The sequence below is a fragment of the Zeus faber genome (genome assembly GCF_960531495.2).
Source record: "Zeus faber genome assembly, chromosome: 12".
Classification (NCBI taxonomy): domain Eukaryota; kingdom Metazoa; phylum Chordata; class Actinopteri; order Zeiformes; family Zeidae; genus Zeus; species Zeus faber.
Window position 1 is genome coordinate 32,323,210 of NC_137196.1, and position 19,655 is coordinate 32,342,864.

The 19,655-nt window shown below is 45.0% G+C and overlaps 1 protein-coding gene across 1 annotated transcript in view; it reads left to right on the plus strand.

Moving 5' to 3' along the window:
- myo10 (myosin X) overlaps positions 1–8,551 on the plus strand; it is a 52,023-nt gene extending 43,472 nt beyond the window's left edge. Inside the window, exons 36-41 of the mRNA XM_080011702.1 lie at positions 403–610; positions 965–1,101; positions 3,098–3,215; positions 3,963–4,454; positions 4,656–4,847; positions 7,563–8,551. Coding sequence (XP_079867828.1) covers positions 403–610; positions 965–1,101; positions 3,098–3,215; positions 3,963–4,454; positions 4,656–4,847; positions 7,563–7,673 — 1,258 coding nt within the window. The 3' untranslated portion in view covers positions 7,674–8,551. The remainder of the gene's footprint in view (positions 1–402; positions 611–964; positions 1,102–3,097; positions 3,216–3,962; positions 4,455–4,655; positions 4,848–7,562) is intronic.
- The last annotated feature ends 11,104 nt before the right edge of the window (positions 8,552–19,655 follow it).

Consider the following 19,655-nt stretch of genomic DNA (forward strand, 5'->3'; position numbering starts at 1 on the left):
TGCTGAACCCAGCGCTGTGTCATTTTCAGCCACCTGAGGGAGCTCTAGTCTATCATGACCTGATCAAAACATACCAAGAACTCCAAGTCAGAGTCCGACTTGGAGTCCTGTGGTTCTTGGAGGTTCCATCTTGTACAAACAAATCTAGCGTTGGTTCTACCTGTCGGCCTTTTTTTGAACGTAGCTTCTTTGTCCCCAACGGAGGAGGAATGAAGTACGACCTTGAGTATAATCTGGAACAAAGAGGAACAAGATGGAGACTCTGAGAACTCCTGGTTTGATTTGATCAGGTTATGATAGACTAGCGCTCCCTCCGCTACATATCAGTAAGATCACCAATAAGTTGATGTTTCAAAGTGGTCCTTCCCGCTCACCTTGTGCTCCCCTGTGTTTCCTCCACAGGACGCGGGATCTGTTCCCGTGCACAGAGATGGAGCGCTACGCCACGTTTGCCCTGGACTCCCTGAAGAGGACCCGGACCCGGGAGCACGTGCCGTCGCAGGAGGAGATCCGGGCCGTGGTGGCCCGCCAGGACATGAGCACCACGGTGCACTGCCACGGGGGCGGGTCCTGCAAGATCACCATCAACTCCCACACCACGGCTGGAGAGGTGGGGGCGCCGTACACAGTTATATAGTTATTAATATCAATACGTGGTATGAGTCTAGATGGTCCCTGAACAGGCGGAATAGTCCTAAAAATGTCTTTGATTTGACTTATTCATATCTTGTTTTGTCTTAAAATGAGCGGAGTTCTTCTTCTAAGCTGCTGTACGACTCAACCTGGAGAAATGGGTTAATTGCTAAAAAGTCAAGTCCCGCCCTGCCCTCCTGGTCCGCGTCGCTCATCATCACTTCCACAATATGTCTTGTGTGTTAACAGTACATTTGGCGATATTTTTTTTTATCAATACCTTCCCTGACACAGTTTAGAGGTTTGACCTTTGACCTTGGCTGTGTGTCAGGTGGTGGAGAAGCTGGTGCTGGGTCTGGCCATGGACAACAGCAGGAACATGTTCGCTCTGTTCGAACACAACCGGAGCAGCGACAAGGCCATCGAGAGCCGAGCGGTGGTGGCCGACGTGCTGGCCAAGTTCGAGAAGTAAGAGAGTGTGTGTGTGTGTGTGTGTGTGTGTGTGTGTGTGTGTGTGGATCTTCTCAAATGAAAAACAGTTTTAATCTGAACTAAAACTCAAGAATTTTAAGAAGAAATATTTAAGAATTACAAAATCTATTGCACTAGGCAGATTACAATGCATTACAATACTGTACCAGAGGGGTACTAGAGCAGTGCTAGAGGAGTGGAGTACTAGAGCACTAGGGGAATACTAGAGGTGTACTATAGTACTCACCAGTGTAAGACCCAAGGTATTTTAAGTCTTTAATTTCTTCGGTGCCATTCGTGGAGTTGATGGGTGGACGGACTCAACACCAGAACCAGTGGTTCTGTCTCCCTGGCCCTCGCTCTGCTGCTGACGCTTCAAGGGAAGTTAAAAGCTCTTGACTGAGGATGGGAGCTGCAGTGAGTGCGATGTCATCCACGTAGTCGGGCTCGCTCCGCCACTTCCTGCCGACCGTGACGGCTCTGGAGCAGTCGCTCTCCAACGGTTGCCGAAGGAGGCGGGCGACGGCTTTGACAAAGAGAAAAGGAGCAGGTGTTGCCCCCAGAAGGACGCCTGCCTTAGAGGGACCGTCAGCGCTCTGGACTGAACCCGTTGTGTTCTCCTTGGTTCACAGTCTTGCGGTCTTCCATCGTTGAGCAGTATATGCATCGTAGTTTTTCTGTTCACGCTACCGAATACCTGAGAAAAATCTACAACAACGCTGGAGGCTTTCTTCTTAAAGACTACTAACACTACTACTGCTTACTACTACAGTGTAATATTTTAGTACTGGCATGGATCCAAGGTTCTTTTTTAAATCTATTATGCTTATTTTCTTTATGTGCTCTTAATGTTCCGATGTGGGATGTTGATATTAGACGTGGTCAGAGTCAAAGATTGAGGTAGAATAATGACAAAGTAATGTCTGTGAACAAAAGGCTCTGGATTGCGAGCGCTCTGGACGCTCTCTTTCCTACAGAGTTTTTGTTCCATCCCATCCGTTGTGCGTTTCTCCAAACAAAACCAATAAAAACACAGTTTTTATTGTCGATTGATTTGATTTGATTTGATTTTCCTTCATTGACATGAAACCGTTGCGGTGCAGCTTGGAGCACGGCAACCGAAGTGGGAACCAACTTTTAAACGAGGCCTCGTGGATCTAATGAGTGACCGTTCAGCAGCTGGTTGATGATTTCTCGCCTCAAATTTGTCCAGAAACAGATTTTGGTTGACTGATGAGGTGAAATCAGTCAAACTTTACAGACGAATACAACACAGAACACGGAAGTTGTGCTCAAACCCCATTGGCTGACACAACTCGGGGCCTCGGAAGGGTGGCTCCTCCCACAAAAACAGCCCCTTCTGGAATGAGGGTTCTAGAGGCATGTTACAACGGCTAGAATGCATAATCTCAAGTGGAATTTTCAGCAACAAACTTGAATAACATGTTTTGGGGACCTCAGAGGCCTATATTAACTTGTGTCAAAAGAATCCTAATAGGTCCCCTTTAAGGGACTTACAACCTCTGGCTTCTGGAGGAGACGGTTTGAAGAAAAGACCTCAAAACATTTTTGCAGCGGAAAGAGAAAAAATGCAGCAGACGCCTGCGTTTTAACCCAAATTTCTTCCATCTGGGCCGTGATGTCACAGGGGGCGTGAGTCAGCCGTAGCTCAGTCACTTAGTTTCACTGCTTTTAGGATTTGAAGGACTGTGTTTATGATTTATTATTTACATAAATTAAAGTCCCACAGCATCAGAGCCGCGCCCGCTTTGAGCTTTTCATGCCCTTCATATAATTCATATAAATGTAAATGAAAACACTGAGTGTCTTCCCCACGTGACGTCACCTTCACGTCCACAAGCCAGTTTGTGGGCGTGGCTAACGTGTGTGTGTGTGTGTGTGTGTGTGTGTGTGTGTGTGTGTGTGTGTGTGTGTGTGTGTGTGTGTGTGTGTGTGTGTGTGTGTGTGTGTGTGTGTGTGTGTGTGCGCGCAGGCTCTCTGCCAGTCAGGACGTGCACACCACCGGCTGGAAGTTCTACTTCAAGCTGTACTGCTTCCTGGACACCAACGTCCCCAGGGACAGCGTGGAGTTCGCCTTCATGTTCGAGCAGGTACCCCCCCCCCGGACAGGAAGTGCCAGTATTCAGTGCTAATTCAACTCATCTCTGCAACATTTGCAAGAGCTTGACATTTTTCAAAATGGCTGTGACTTGTGTGTTGAACTGAAAGATAAGATCTGACACTTCAAGGCTCGATCCAGGGAAGTGTCTTTTTGGTCGGTCTGCAGGAAAACAGTGTTTTAGGAACTGGGAGCCAAGCTTTTGGAAAGGGGTTTCCAGGCCGGAGACTTTTCAAAACTCTGTTTCCCCTGTATTCACGCGGAGGACGCAAAACAGAGCTTCTTGAAAGCACCGGCGTCAGGACCTGTACCTTTGTCAGAAGACTGTGAGCGACGTGGTGCTGTTCTTCGTGTCTCCACTAGGGGGTCAGGAGCCTTGGCTTGAGGAACGCCGTCCGTTGGGCTTCTGAATATGAAAATAAACCCGCTCCTCGTCTCCTTCTCTGCTCTTCCACATCGAGTTTCATGAGATATTATCCCCCTCGCTGGCCCGGCATGTTCGTGTGGCCTTTGTAATTATTTTTGAGTTCTGGTGTGGACGGAGGGTTATTGATATTTTTAAACGGAGGGGGGGAAATCCGCATAAAACTTCTTAAAAATGTTTCAGTTTCTGTGTCGTGACGTCTCCCTTCATTGAGCTCCTCCCGGAGGGACCCGTCCTCCCTGGAGGCTTGAACCCTCGTCAGATCACCGCTGCTTGTATTTAGGTCCGGTACCGTTCTCTCTCACTGCCCTCCAGGCCCACGAGGCGGTGATCCGGGGCCAGTACCCGGCTCCGGAGGAGACCCTGCAGTTCCTCGCGGCCCTGCGGCTCCAGTACCTGTTTGGGGACCACAGCTCCCAGACCACCCCGCCCGACCTGGCCCAGGTGTTCCCCGTGGAGCGGTTGCGGGCCCGGGTGCAGAACTCGGCGCGGACCTTTGCGCCGGGCTCCGCCTCGGCCCCGGGCTCCGTGGCGGACCGCTCCGGGTCATCTGAGAGGAAGCGCTCGAGCTTCCTGGAGGGGACACTGAGGCGGAGCTTCCGCAGCGGGTCGCTGAGCCGCCAGAAGGTCCTGGAGGAGGAAAACTCTCTGGAGGCGTGGCTCCACGAGGAGACGGCCGCCGTCAGGGCCAGCGTCATAGACAAGTGGAGACGACTGCAGGGCATGGGCCAGGAGGCCGCCATGGCCAAGTACATGGCCCTGGTCCAGGAGTGGCCGGGGTACGGGTCCACGCTCTTCAATGTGGAGGTGAGTCCAGAGACACTGCACCAGGACGGAGGGACTACACCTGTACACTTCAATTAAGACTTGAGATCAGACTTGATGAGACATGAGAAGTGTTATACTCGCACAACTTCAAGATAAACTTTATTGATCTCCATCCACAACAGTCCAAGTGACCTGTGACCTCATCACGACTTGTGCTAACAGATGTACTTGGTGTTGCAGGGCGGGGACGGCTCCGCCCCGACCGAGCTGTGGTTGGGGGTGAGTCGCGAGGCTGTGTCCCTGTACCGGCGGGGTGGCGCCCACCCCCTGGAGGTCTTTCCCTACGAGCACATCCTGGCGTTCGGAGCGCCGACGCCCAACACCTACAGGATCGCAGTGGAAGGACGGGAGCTGCTGTTCGACACCGCTCTGGTACGAGGAGGCGCAACAGATCGTGTGGTGCTGGAAGTGCTAGTCATAGTGGTGCTGGAAGTGCTAGTCATAGTGGTGCTGGAAGTGCTAGTCATAGTGGTGCTGGAAGTGCTAGTCATAGTGGTGCTGGAAGTGCTAGTCATAGTGGTGCTGGAAGTGCTAGTCATAGTGGTGCTGGAAGTGCTAGTCATAGTGGTGCTGGTACTAGTCATAGTGCAGCTGGTACTAGTCATAGTGGTGCTGGTACTAGTTATAGTAGAGCTGATACTAGTCATAGTAGTGCTGGTACTAGTTATAGTGCTGGTACTAGTCATAGTGGTGCTGGTACTAGTCATAGTGGTGCTGGTACTAGTCATAGTGGTGCTGGTACTAGTCATAGTGGTGCTGGTACTAGTCATAGTGATGGTGGTACTAGTCATAGTAATGGTGGTACTAGTCATAGTGATGGTGGTACTGGTCATAGTGATGGTGGTACTAGTCATTGTGGTGCTGGTACTAGTCATAGTGGTGCTGGTACTAGTCATAGTGGTGCTGGTACTAGTCATAGTGGTGGTGGTACTAGTCATAGTGGTGCTGGTACTAGTCATAGTGATGATGGTTCTAGTCATAGTGGTGCTGGTACTAGTCATAGTGGTGCTGGTACTAGTCATAGTGGTGCTGGTACTAGTCATAGTGATGGTGGTACTAGTCATAGTGGTGCTGGAAGTGCTAGTCATAGTGGTGGTGCTACTACTCATAGTGATAGTACTAGTCAAAGTGATTGTGGTACTAGTCGTAGTGATTGTGGTACTAGTCATAGTGATGGTGGTACTAGTCATAGTGATGGTGGTACTAGTCATAGTGATGGTGGTACTAGTCAGTGATGGTGGTACTAGTCAGTGATGGAAGTGCTAGTCATAGTGGTGCTGGAAGTGCTAGTCATAGTGGTGCTGGTACTGGTCATAGTGATGGTGGTACTAGTTATAGTGGTTGTGGTATTAGTTATAGTGATGTGATAGTAGTCATGGTGATGGTGGTACTAGTCATGGTGGTGGTACAAGTCATAGTGATGGTGGTACTAGTTACGGTGGTGGGGGTACTAGTCATAGTGACGGTAGTACTAGTTATAGTGGTGGTGGTACTTCTTATAGTGGTGGGGGTTCTAGTTATAATGGTGGAGGTACTCATCATAGTTGTGGTGGTACTAGTCATAGTGGTCGTTGCACTAAATATAGTGGTGATGGTGCTAGATATAATGGTGGTGGTACTAGTCATAGTGGTGGTGGTACTAGGTATAGTGGTGGTGGTGCTGATGGTACTAGTCATAGTGGTGGTGGTACTTGTCATAATGATGGTGGTACTTGTCATAGTGATGGTGGTGCTAGTCATAGTGATGGTGGTGCTAGTCATAGTGATGGGGGTACTGGTCATAGTGGTGGTGGTATTAGTCACAGTGATGGTGGTACTAGTCATAGTGGTGCTGGTACTAGTCATAGTGATGGTGATACTAGCTATAGTGGTGGTGGTGGTCCTAGTCATTGTGATCATGGTACTAGTCATAGTGGTGCTGGTACTAGTCATAGTGATGGTGGTACAAGTTATAGTGGTGGTACTTGTTAGAGTGATGGTGGTACTAGTTATAGTGATGGTGGTATTGGTTATTTTGGTGGTACTAGTCAAAGTGATGGTGGTGCTGATGGTACTAGTCATAGTGGTGGTACTCGTCATAGTGATGGTGGTACTAGTTATGGTGATGTGATAGTAGTCATGGCGATGGTGGTACTACTCATGGCGGTGGTACTAGTCATAGTGATGGTGGTACTAGTTACGGTGGTGGGGGTACTAGTCATAGTGACGGTAGTACTAGTTATAGTGGTGGTGGTAATTCTTATAGTGGTGGGGGTACTAGTTATAATGGTGGAGGTACTCATCATAGTTGTGGTGGTACTAGTCATAGTGGTCGTTGCACTAGATATAGTGGTGATGGTGCTAGATATAATGGTGGTGGTACTAGTCATAGTGGTGGTGGTACTAGGTATAGTGGTGGTGTTACTAGTTATGGTGGTGCTGGTGGTGGTACTAGTTGCAGTGGTGGTGGTACTTGATATAGTGGTGGTGGTGTTATTATTTCAACTAGTACTAGCACCACTCCTGCAGCTAGTTCTTCTACCACTAGTTTCTACAACCACCACTATAACTAGTACTACTGCAGCTAGTTCTTCTACCACTAGTTTCTACAACCACCACTATAACTAGTACTACTGCAGCTAGTTCTTCTACCACTAGTTTCTACAACCACCACTATTACTAGTACTACTGCAGCTAGTTCTTCTACCACTAGTTTCTACAACCACCACTATAACTAGTACTACTGCGGCTAGTTCTTCTACCACTAGTTTCTACAACCACCACTATAACTAGTACTACTGCGGCTAGTTCTTCTACCACTAGTTTCTACAGCCACCACTATAACTAGTACTACTGCGGCTAGTTCTTCTACCACTAGTTTCTACAACCACCACTATAACTAGTACTACTGCGGCTAGTTCTTCCACTAGTTTCTACAACCACCACTATAACTAGTACTACTGCGGCTAGTTGAACTAGTTGTTGATGAACTTTATTCAGTCTTGTTGCTAATTTGTCTTGAAATGAATTTTCTGAATGGATCCTCCTCCTCCTCCTCATCCTCCTCCTGCTGCTCCTCCTCCTCCTGCTCCTCCTGCTCCTCTCCAGGTGATGGACATTGCCAAGCTGATGAAGGCCTACATCAGTATGATCGTCAAGAAGCGCTACAGCACCTGTCAGTCTGTCAGCAGCCAGGGCAGCCAGAGCGCTGCCTGGTGAGCCCCGCCCCCAGGGAGCCCCGCCCCCATGGAAGCCCTGCCCCCATGGAAGCCCCCCCCCCCCCAGGGAGCCCCGCCCCCCCAGGACCAGCTCGGTCTGCTGGGAGAAAACAGCTCTTACTGACCATGTGACCAAAGCACTGAGCTCTTCCTAATTTCAAAATTCTGTCGTTGAGTTCTGAGTGAGAAGGTGAAATAATCAGGATTTCCAGGTTTCTGTGTAAAATAAACATGAATAATAAATAATAATAATAATAATAAATAATAATATGAATCTGCAGCTCAGCAGCTGCCACCTCACATCCAGGTTTCCACTGCAACACTAATCAATAGAATAAATAATAATAATATTCATATTATTAATATTAATAATATTAATAATAATAATTGGTCATCACTTTGAAGTGAAATCCCTCCGATGACGTGAATATTTGGAATAATAATATTTGGAATAAGCGTCTTTACGTCAGGACACAACACGGACATTTCAAACTCATCTCATCACCTGTGAATAGACGTCGCTCTCAAGCGTCGCCGTGTTTCTCGAGTCCGTTCAAAATGGCCGACTCATGTTTCGGAGCTCCGCGGGCGGCAGCCCCCCCCAGTGCCTTATTGTATATTGTGTACACTTCTTTATTTTCTTTATTTCTTTCCGTCGTAATGTGCAATGTTTCATGTGTCACACATTTCCCGACGCCCTGTGGTTGTTGGACGTCGCAGTAATATTCACTATGAACATTTTCCAGATTATCTTTATATTTTCCTCTATGCAGTGAAGCTTCAGTACGAAACGCCGCCATCTTGTTTTTTGGGGGTTTTTTTTACATGTATCCGCTGTGTCATGCATCAACAGGACGCTTGGATCAATAAATCAGAAGTATTTACTCTGCCGTCTGCTGCTGGTTATTAACTCTTCCACCTGCCTGCGGGGGTGGAGCTGTCACTGGGGTTGTCATGAAGATGAACTAGTTCAGTTTTATTTCTTTGCTTCATCTGAGGCTGAAATGCTGCATTAGAGCCAGGTACAGGTGTGAAGTTTGGAACTTAAGTTCCCTGACTCTACGGTAGTAATTCACATTTAATTTCATCGTTGGTTTAAAAAATGAAACGGGATGTGGAGCGAAGTCACCAACGGGGCTACTCCACCGCATGGCACCAACGGGCAGAGGTTGTGGGTAATACCTGGTACCTGGTAACTGCGACGTGTTCGGTGTCACCTCCGTGGAGGTTTCAGCGAGCTGAGGTGAAACCGACGTTAAATCAGTGCAGACGATCAGAGTCGTCACCATTGACCGCACGGGCATCCTGCAGAAAGCCGCCATTTGTAAATAGCCAAGCCAACCGCAAAAAAATAAATTAAAAAATTTAAATTTTATACACTACTCACAGAAAGTTAGTGATATTTGGCTGTAGGGTGAAATTTATGGAAAATGTAAAAAGTTCATGCTACAGTGATATTATATGATGAAAGTAGAGCATTTAAGTAGAAGATACAATGGTGATTTCCTCATCTCAAAAAATGTATTGAAACAAAAGCCAACAACAGTGGTGGGTTTACCACAACAACAAATGTCAACATCTCAATAACTTGTCATGTGCCCTTGAGCATCAATTACAGCTTGACAACGACGTCTCATGCTGTTCACAAGTCGACTTATTGTCTGCTGAGGCCTGGCCCCCCACTCTTCTTGAAGGGGGCCCTCAGGTCATTGAGGTTCTGGGGCACAGAGTTAGGAGCCTCTACACGGCCACTCAGCTGATCCCAGAGGTTTTCTATGGGATTCAGGTCTGGAGAAAGTGCAGGCCACTCCATTTGAGGTGCCCCAGTCTCCAGCAGACGTTCCCTAATGATGCCACCTCCATGAGCTGGAGCGTTGTCGTCCATGAAGGTGAAATGAGGCCTGTGTTGTTCATGCAGGGGCACAATGACTGGATGAATGATGTCATTCAGGTAGTATGGGCTTGTCACTGTACCATTCACAAAGTGTAGGGCAGTTCTGTATTGACCAGACACACCTGCCCACACACCACCACCACCAAAGGCTCGTTTGGTGACAACAGTGGCTGATGCGTAGCGCTCTCCTTGACGTCTCCATCATTTCTGCTCAACGTGAATCGACTTTCATCAGAGAACAGCACTGAGGCCCCTGGTCCCTCGTCCAGCGTCAACGCTCCCTGGCCCCTGCAAGACCATGATGCCTGTGCCTGGTGCTGTGGTCAGGTGCCCTTGCAGGTGGTCTAGCACGCAGACCACGCTGATGTCAACGGTTTTGAATGGTCTGACGTGACACTTGGTGCCTCTCACCTCCCTTAAATGTGCCTGGAGTTGAGTGGCATCATCATGCGGTTGCGCAGGGCACTGTTCACAATGAAGCGCTCATCAGTGTGGGATGTGGCCAAAGCACGTCCACTTCTATGTCTTTCTGTGACTCTTCCAGTCTCTGTATCTCTGTTGCAAGCTGCTGATGACACTCTGTGACACTCTAAGCTCAGTGGCCACTTCCCTCTGACAACATCCTGTTTGAAGCCTCGCAAGGCGAGGTGCTGTTGATCAGTTGTTAGGTGTCTTGGTCTCATGATGTCAGCATGTGAACAGCATGATGAAGAGGACTTTAAATACCAACTCTAATTGAACCAGGAAATGTATTGGTCCATTCATGGATCAAACACCTGTTGTGAATTTTTCCGTTCAGCTCCTTGTTGGAGAACAGCAAGTTGTGCAAAAAGTACTGAAACATTGAACAGTTGGACATGTGCATTCAAAGGATTAGAGAAGGTCAAATGAAGTTCACCTGTGAAGGTTATAGTGCATTTTAGCTTCATCCTGAAATTTCACCCGAAAGTCAAATATCCCAAACTTTTTGTGAGTAGTGTATGTATTTAAGTAAATAGCCAAGCTCCTGTAGGGAATGGGAAGTTTGAGGTTGCGATGGGTTGCTATGGACTCTGGACGCCATTTTTGGAGGATCACTTCCATTCCATTGCAAAGAGAAAAAAATAAAGTGAATGTTTGATAACAGAGAAAGAAAGGAGAAGAAGTGGAGACATGTTAGTTGCTCTACTATTACTCTACTTACTATTGTTAGAGTTGATATACTAATACTCTACTAACTATTGTTAGTGTTGCTCTACTATTACTCTACTAACTATTGTAAGTGTTGCTCTACGTTTACTCTACTAACTCTTGTTAGTGTTGCTCTACATTTACTCTCCAAACTATTGTTAGTGTTGCTCTACTTTTACTCTACTAACTATTGTTAGTGTTGCTCTACATTTACTCTACTAACTATTGTTAGTGTTGCTCTATTTTTACCATACTAACAATTGTTAGTGTTGCTCTGATTTTACTCTACTAACTATTGTTAGAGTTGATCTACTATGACTCTACTAACTATTGTTAGTGTTGCTCTACTATTACTCTATGAACTATTGTTTGTGTTGTTCTACTATTACTCTACTAACTATTGTTAGTGTTGCTCTACTTTTACTCTACTAACTATTGTTAGTGTTGCTCTACATTTACTCTACTAACTATTGTTAGTGTTGCTCTGATTTTACTCTACTAACTATTGTTAGAGTTGATCTACTATGACTCTACTAACTATTGTTAGAGTTGATCTACTATGACTCTACTAACTATTGTTAGAGTTGATCTACTATGACTCTACTAACTATTGTTAGAGTTGATCTACTATGACTCTACTAACTATTGTTAGTGTTGCTCTACTATTACTCTATGAAGTATTGTTTGTGTTGTTCTACTATTACTCTACTAACTATTGTTAGTGTTGCTCTACTATTACTCGACTAACTATTGTTAGTGCTGCTCTTCTTTTACGCGACTAACTATTGTTAGTGTTGCTCGACTATTACTCAACTAACTCTTGTTAGTGTTGCTCTACTTTTACTCTACTAACTTTTGTGAGTGCTGCTCTACTTTTACTCGACTAACTATTGTTAGTGCTGCTCTTCTTTTATGCGACAACTATTGTTAGTGTTGCTCGACTATTACTCGACTAACTCTTGTTGGTGTTGCTCTACTTTTACTCTACAAACTATTGTTCGTGTTGATCGACTATTACTCGACTAACTACTGTTAGTGTTGCTCTACTATTACTCGACTAACTATTGTTAGTGCTGCTCTTCTTTTACGCGACTAACTATTGTTAGTGTTGCTCGACTATTACTCAACTAACTCTTGTTAGTGTTGCTCTACTTTTACTCTACTAACTTTTGTGAGTGCTGCTCTACTTTTACTCGACTATGTTAGTGCTGCTCTTCTTTTATGCGACTAACTATTGTTAGTGTTGCTCGACTATTACTCGACTAACTGTTGTTAGTGTTGCTCGACTATTACACGACTAACTCTTGTTAGTGTTGCTCTACTTTTACTCTACAAACTATTGTTAGTGTTGCTCTACAGTTGCTTGACAGTTATTTTATGTTTTATTCTGCTTAATTAATTGGGTTTTTTTACCAGATTTGTTTTGTCTGTGAATATGCTTAATGTCTGTTCATCAAAGTTTTATAATGGTAAGGATTTCTTTTCTTGAAGTTTGAAATTTCAATTTGTGAATAAAAAAAATAATAATCATTTAAAACAATTCTACTTCAATTGAAAAAAAACAAACAAAAAAAAACCCTCAGCCCACATGAAGTCATGCAGTAGAATTGAGCATCAGTCATATTTTAAAAGCAGCTCCAAGTCCAGAGAGAAAAGCCACAGGATCATTGTGGAATTCATCAAAACAACACGTTTGATGAGAGTTTGAGGTTTAAAAGTGCAGCTCACACTCCAGACCAGAGGGTGGAGGTAACACAGCCAATACACTGGTTGACAACCACCGTTAAAAGCAAGAAGAAGAAGAAGAAGAAGAAACAATGGCCGAGCAGCTCCCGCTTCTCACTGTTTCTGTCCAAGAGCGAATGGTTGCTGCGGTTGAAGAGGTTTTATTAGTCTGTGAAAAGGTAAAAGTAGCTAAAGAAGTGAGAGTTTTATTGAGCGAGAAACTGGCAGCAGCAGACAAAGACATTGTCAGACATTTAGAAGAATCTGTGGTGGATTGTGAGAACAGACTGGGGCGCTCGAACCAGGAGCTCTGCAGGCTGAACAAACTACTGTATTTAATACTGACACCTGAAGTCAAGCTACACAGAGCAGGTCTGTATGAAGAGACACTACTTTATGACATACATCTATCTGTCTGTCTGTCTGTATGAAGAGACACTACTTTATGACATACATCTATCTGTCTGTCTGTCTGTATGTATGAAGAGACACTACTTTATTACATACATCTATCTGTCTGTCTGTCTGTATGAAGAGACACTACTTTATGACATACATCTATCTGTCTGTCTGTCTGTATGAAGAGACACTACTTTATGACATACATCTATCTGTCTGTCTGTCTGTATGAAGAGACACTACTTTATGACATACATCTATCTGTCTGTCTGTATGAAGAGACACTACTTTATGACATACATCTATCTGTCTGTCTGTCTGTATGAAGAGACACTACTTTATGACATACATCTATCTGTCTGTCTGTCTGTATGAAGAGACACTACTTTATGACATACATCTATCTGTCTGTCTGTCTGTCTGTATGAAGAGACACTACTTTATGACATACATCTATCTGTCTGTCTGTCTGTATGAAGAGACACTACTTTATGACATACATCTATCTGTCTGTCTGTCTGTATGAAGAGACACTCTACTTTATGACATACATCTATCTGTCTGTCTGTCTGTATGAAGAGACACTACTTTATGACATACATCTATCTGTCTGTCTGTCTGTATGAAGAGACACTACTTTATGACATACATCTATCTGTCTGTCTGTCTGTATGAAGAGACACTACTTTATTACATACATCTATCTGTCTGTCTGTCTGTATGAAGAGACACTACTTTATGACATACATCTATCTGTCTGTCTGTCTGTATGAAGAGACACTACTTTATTACATACATCTATCTATCTGTCTGTCTGTCTGTACGAAGAGACACTACTTTATTACATACATCTATCTGTCTGTCTGTCTGTATGAAGAGACACTACTTTATGACATACATCTATCTGTCTGTCTGTCTGTATGAAGAGACACTACTTTATTACATACATCTGTCTGTCTGTCTGTATGTATGAAGAGACATTACTTTATTACATACATCTATCTGTCTGTCTGTCTGTATGAAGAGACACTACTTTATTACATACATCTATCTGTCTGTCTGTCTGTATGAAGAGACACTACTTTATTACATACATCTATCTGTCTGTCTGTCTGTATGAAGAGACACTACTTTATGACATACATCTATCTGTCTGTCTGTCTGTACGAAGAGACACTACTTTATTACATACATCTATCTGTCTGTCTGTCTGTATGAAGAGACACTACTTTATTACATACATCTGTCTGTCTGTCTGTATGTATGAAGAGACACTACTTTATGACATACATCTATCTGTCTGTCTGTCTGTATGAAGAGACACTACTTTATTACATACATCTATCTGTCTGTCTGTCTGTATGAAGAGACACTACTTTATGACATACATCTATCTGTCTGTCTGTCTGTATGAAGAGACACTCTACTTTATTACATACATCTATCTGTCTGTCTGTCTGTATGAAGAGACACTACTTTATTACATACATCTATCTGTCTGTCTGTCTGCATGAAGAGACACTACTTTATGACATACATCTATCTGTCTGTCTGTCTGTATGAAGAGACACTACTTTATGACATACATCTATCTGTCTGTCTGTCTGTCTGTATGAAGAGACACTACTTTATTACATACATCTATCTGTCTGTCTGTCTGTATGAAGAGACACTACTTTATGACATACATCTATCTGTCTGTCTGTCTGTATGAAGAGACACTACTTTATTACATACATCTGTCTGTCTGTCTGTATGTATGAAGAGACACTACTTTATTACATACATCTATCTGTCTGTCTGTGTCTGTATGAAGAGACACTCTACTTTATTACATACATCTATCTGTCTGTCTGTCTGTATGAAGAGACACTACTTTATGACATACATCTATCTGTCTGTCTGTCTGTCTCTTTGACCAATCAATCAGCCTTTACGTCCAAGTATCAACAATGAGGGTACAATATAAATACAATTAGATAAAATACATTAAATGAAAATGTGTAAGAATGAGTCAACCTTAAGCTTTCACACATCTTGACACTGTATGATTCAGTTGATGCTTTGTATAAATGATTTGTTTTGTCTCAACTCTTTCCCATAGACTTCATCTTTCTAAAGCACATGGTGACAACATGTACAACACTACACAATACATGTTTGTGTGACTATGAAAGAGCCCTCTGACCTCAGCTTGGACACACTTTCCTAGTTTTCTTCACTGACTGTGTGTCTGTATTTCAGTGTTGCCTCCAGAGCTCCAGCAGCTCTCTGTCTGTAAAGAGGAGCTTCCCTCTGAGCAGCAGGAGTGGAGCCCCAGTCTGGTCAAGGTGGAGCCAGAGCCTCCACACATTAAAGAGGAAGAGGAGGACCTCTGGACCGAGTTCCCATTCCTTCCTGTCTGTGTGAAGAGTGAAAGTGATGAAGAGCGTGCTCAGTGGTCCCAGGTTGATCAAAGACAAACTGAGGAGAACACAGAGGCAGAACCTGTAGCCAGCACCTCAACTGAACAGATGAATCCAGAAACTGGTGGAGAGGACTGTGGAATATCAGAAGCAGCTGGGAGCTTAGATCCAGCTCCTGTTTCAGAACCAACTTGTGATGAGAAGCTCCTCTCTCCAGACTCTTCTGAAACTGAAGATAGTGATGAAGATTGGATCAAGACCAGAGAACATCAGTCAGGTAATGTCTTATTGTGTGTGTGTGTGTGTGTGTGTGTGTGTGTGTGTGTGTGTGTGTGTGTATATATATATATATATATATATATATATATATATATATATATATTTTTTTTTTTTTTTTATTTTTTTTTTTATTTTAAAAGGAGGATGGTAGCTCAGGAGGTAGAGCTGGTGGTCTAGTCATCTAAAGGTTGCTGGTTGGATCCCAGGCTCCTCCTGCTAGCATGCTGTAGTGTCCTTGAGCAAGACACTTAACCCCTCATTGCTCCTGATGGCTGCGTCCGTCGCTGTTTGAATAATTGTAAGTGGCTTTGGATAAAAGCGTCTGCTAAATGTAACGTGTATGTATACTTGTTTTATTTTATTTTATTTTTTACACATATACACACTCACAGGCCACTATACTAGGTACACCTTGCTAGTACCGGGTTGGACCCTTTTGCCTTCAGAACTGCCTTCATTGTTGGTGCATAGATTGAACAAGGTGGTGTAAACATTCCTCAGGTTTTGCTCCATATTGACTTGACAGCATCACACAGTTGCTGCCGATTTGTGGGCTGCACCTCCATGATGCCAAACTCCTGTTGCACCACCTCCCAAAGCTGCTCTACTGGATTGACATGTGGTGAGGGTAGAGGCCAAGCTCCCGTTGCACCACCTCCCAAAGCTGCTCTACTGGATTGACATGTGGTGAGGGTGGAGGCCAAGCTCCCGTTGCACCACCTCCCAAAGCTGCTCTACTGGATTGACATGTGGTGAGGGTGGAGGCCAAGCTCCCATTGCACCACCTCCCAAAGCTGCTGTACTGGATTGACATGTGGTGAGGGTGGAGGCCAAGCTCCCGTTGCACCACCTCCCAAAGCTGCTCTACTGGATTGACATGTGGTGAGGGTGGAGGCCAAGGTCCCATTGAACCACCTCCCAAAGCTGCTCTACTGGATTGACATGTGGTGAGGGTGGAGGTCAAGCTCCCGTTGCACCACCTCCCAAAGCTGCTGTACTGGATTGACATGTGGTGAGGGTGGAGGCCAAGCTTCCGTTGCACCACCTCCCAAAGCTGCTCTACTGGATTGACATGTGGTGAGGGTGGAGGCCAAGCTCCCGTTGCACCACCTCCCAAAGCTGCTCTACTGAATTGACATGTGGTGAGGGTGGAGGCCAGGCTCCAGTTGGACCACCTCCCAAAGCTGCTCTACTGGATTGAGATTTGGTGAGGGTGGAGGCCAAGCTCCCGTTGCACCACCTCCCAAAGCTGCTCTACTGGATTGACATGTGGTGAGGGTGGAGGCCAAGCTCCCGTTGCACCACCTCCCAAAGCTGCTCTACTGAATTGACATGTAGTGAGGGTGGAGGCCAGGCTCCAGTTGGACCACCTCCCAAAGCTGCTCTACTGGACTGAGATTTGGTGAGGGTGGAGGCCAAGCTCCCGTTGCACCACCTCCCAAAGCTGCTCTACTGGATTGACATGTGGTGAGGGTGGAGGCCAGGCTTCAGTTGGACCACCTCCCAAAGCTGCTCTACTGGATTGACATGTGGTGAGGGTGGAGGGTGTTGGAGAATAGTCAACTCATTGTCATGTTGAAGAAACCACTTTGAGATGCTTTGAGCTTTGTGACGTGCTGCATTATCCTGCTGGAAGTAGCATCATAAGATGCTGCCCTGTGCTCATTATGGGATGGACATGCTCAGCAACAATACTCAAGTACGCTGTGGCCTTTTAACCATGCTCAGGTGTTACTAAGGGCCCAAAGTGTGGCAAGAACATATCCCCCACACCATTACACCACCAGCACCACCAGCACCACCAGCCTGAACCCTTGACAGCAGGCAGGATGGAGCCATGCTTTCATGTTGTTTACACCACATATTGCTCCGACCATGTGACGGTGGCAGCTGAAATGGAGACTCATCAGACCAGGCAACGTGTTTACAATCTTCTATTCCTCCATTGTTGGTGCCTGAGTTTCCTGTTGTGAGCTGACAGGAGCAGCACCCGGTGTGGTCTTCTGCTGCTGTAGCTCATCTGCTTCAAGGTTCCACGTGTTGTGCCTTCACAGATGCTGTTCTGCAAACCTTGGTTGTAACCGGTGCTTATTTGAGTGACTGTTTCCTTTCTATCGTCTGGAACCAGTCTGCCCGTTCTCCTCTGACCTCAACGAGGCATTTTCGTCCACACGACTGCCGCTCACTTGATGTTTTCTCCTTTTGGGACCGTTCTCTGTAAACCCCAGAGATGGTTGTGTGTGAAAGTCCCAGTAGGTCAGCAGTTTCTGAAATACTCAGACCAGCCCGCCTGGCACCAACAACCATGCCACGTTCAAAGTCACTTGAATCCCCTTTCTTACCCGTTCTGATGCTGGGTTTGAACTTCAGCAAGTCATCCTCACCATGTCCACATGCCTCCATGCAATGAGCTGCTGCCATGTGATTGGCTCATTAGCTATTTGTGTCAACAAGCCATTGAACAGGTGTACCTGATAAAGGGGCTGATGAGTGTATATGTACATGGTGTGTGTGTGTGTGTGTGTGTGTGTGCGCACACAGACACCGTCATGGACAGATGTGTTGGTACCCTTACAGCTCATTGAAACAATGCTTTATTCCTCCTGAAAAGTGATGAAATTAAAAGTAATTTTCTCATATATACCTGCATGCCTTTGGTATGTCATAGAGTAAAGCAAATAAACAGTGAAAATACATCAATTATTGCTTAAGGTTTCAATTATATTCTTAAATGGCCTGGACAGATTTGTTGGTACCCTTTGATGAAAAATGAAGAACCCATAATTCTCCTTGAAATAACTTGAAACTCACAAAAGTAATTGGCATCCATCATTGTTTATACCATATTTTACAGAAGTCAGACTTTGTTTTTGATTTTTGATTCAGCAGAATATTTTACATAATAAAACAAATGAGAATGGCCTGGACGAAAATGATGGAACCCTTAACACAATATTGTGTTGCACAACCTTTAGAGTCAATCACTGCATCAAGTGATTTGTGTAGCTCTCAGTGAGACTTGTGCACCTGTCAACAGGTGGTTTGGCCCACTATTCCTGAGCAACCTGCTCCAGCTGGCTCAGGTTTGAAGGGGGCCTTCTTCAGACTGCATGTTTCAGCTCTTTCCAGAGATGTTCCACAGGATTCAGATCATGGCTCATAGAAGGTCACTTGAGAATTGTCCAATGTTTTGTTCTTATCCATTATTGGTGCTTTTAGCTGTGTGTTTTGGGTCATTATCCTGTTGAAGGACCCATGACCTGCGACTGAGACAGAGCTTTCTGCCACTCTGCAGTACGTTTCGCTCTAGAATGCCTTGATAGTCTTGAGATTTCATTGTACCCTGCACAGATTCAAGGCACCCCGTGCCAGACGCAGCAAAGCAGCCCCAAAACTTAACCAAGCCTCCTCCATGTTTCACAGTAGGTGTGGTTTTCTTTTCTTTGAAAGCTAAATTTTTTCGTTGGTGAACATAGAGCTGTGACTTGCCAAAAAGCTCAAGTTTTGACTCATCTGTCCAAAGGACATTGTCCCAGAGGCATTGTGGCTTGTCAATATGCATTTTAGCAAATTCCAGTCTGGCTTTTTTGTTTTTCTTTCGAAAGTGGAGTCCTCCTGGGTCTTCTTCCATGGAGCCCACTGTCACCCAAAAAGTAACGGATGATCCGATCAGACACTGATGAACCTTGACCTTGGAGTTCAGCTTGTACCTCTTTGGAAGTTGTCCTTGGCTCTTTTTCTACCATTCGCACTATCCTTCGGTTCAATCGGGGGTCGATTTTCCTCTTGCCGCCGTGTCCAGGGAGGTTGGCTTCAGTCCCATGGACCTTAAACTTCTTAAACTGCTTGTCTATCATCTCCTCAGACAACGCTCTCCTTTGCTTTCTCTGGTCCATGTTCAGTGTGGTGCACACCATGATACCAAACAGCAGAGTCACTACTCTTCTCCATTTAAATAAGCTGAATGACTGATTATAAGATTGAAGGCATGTGTGATACCAATTGAAGAAAACACTTTGTTTGAAATATCACTATAATCCAAATATTTATAATCTTTTCTAAGGGATACCAACAAATCTGTCCAGGCCATTTTAGAATAGAATTGATCTCC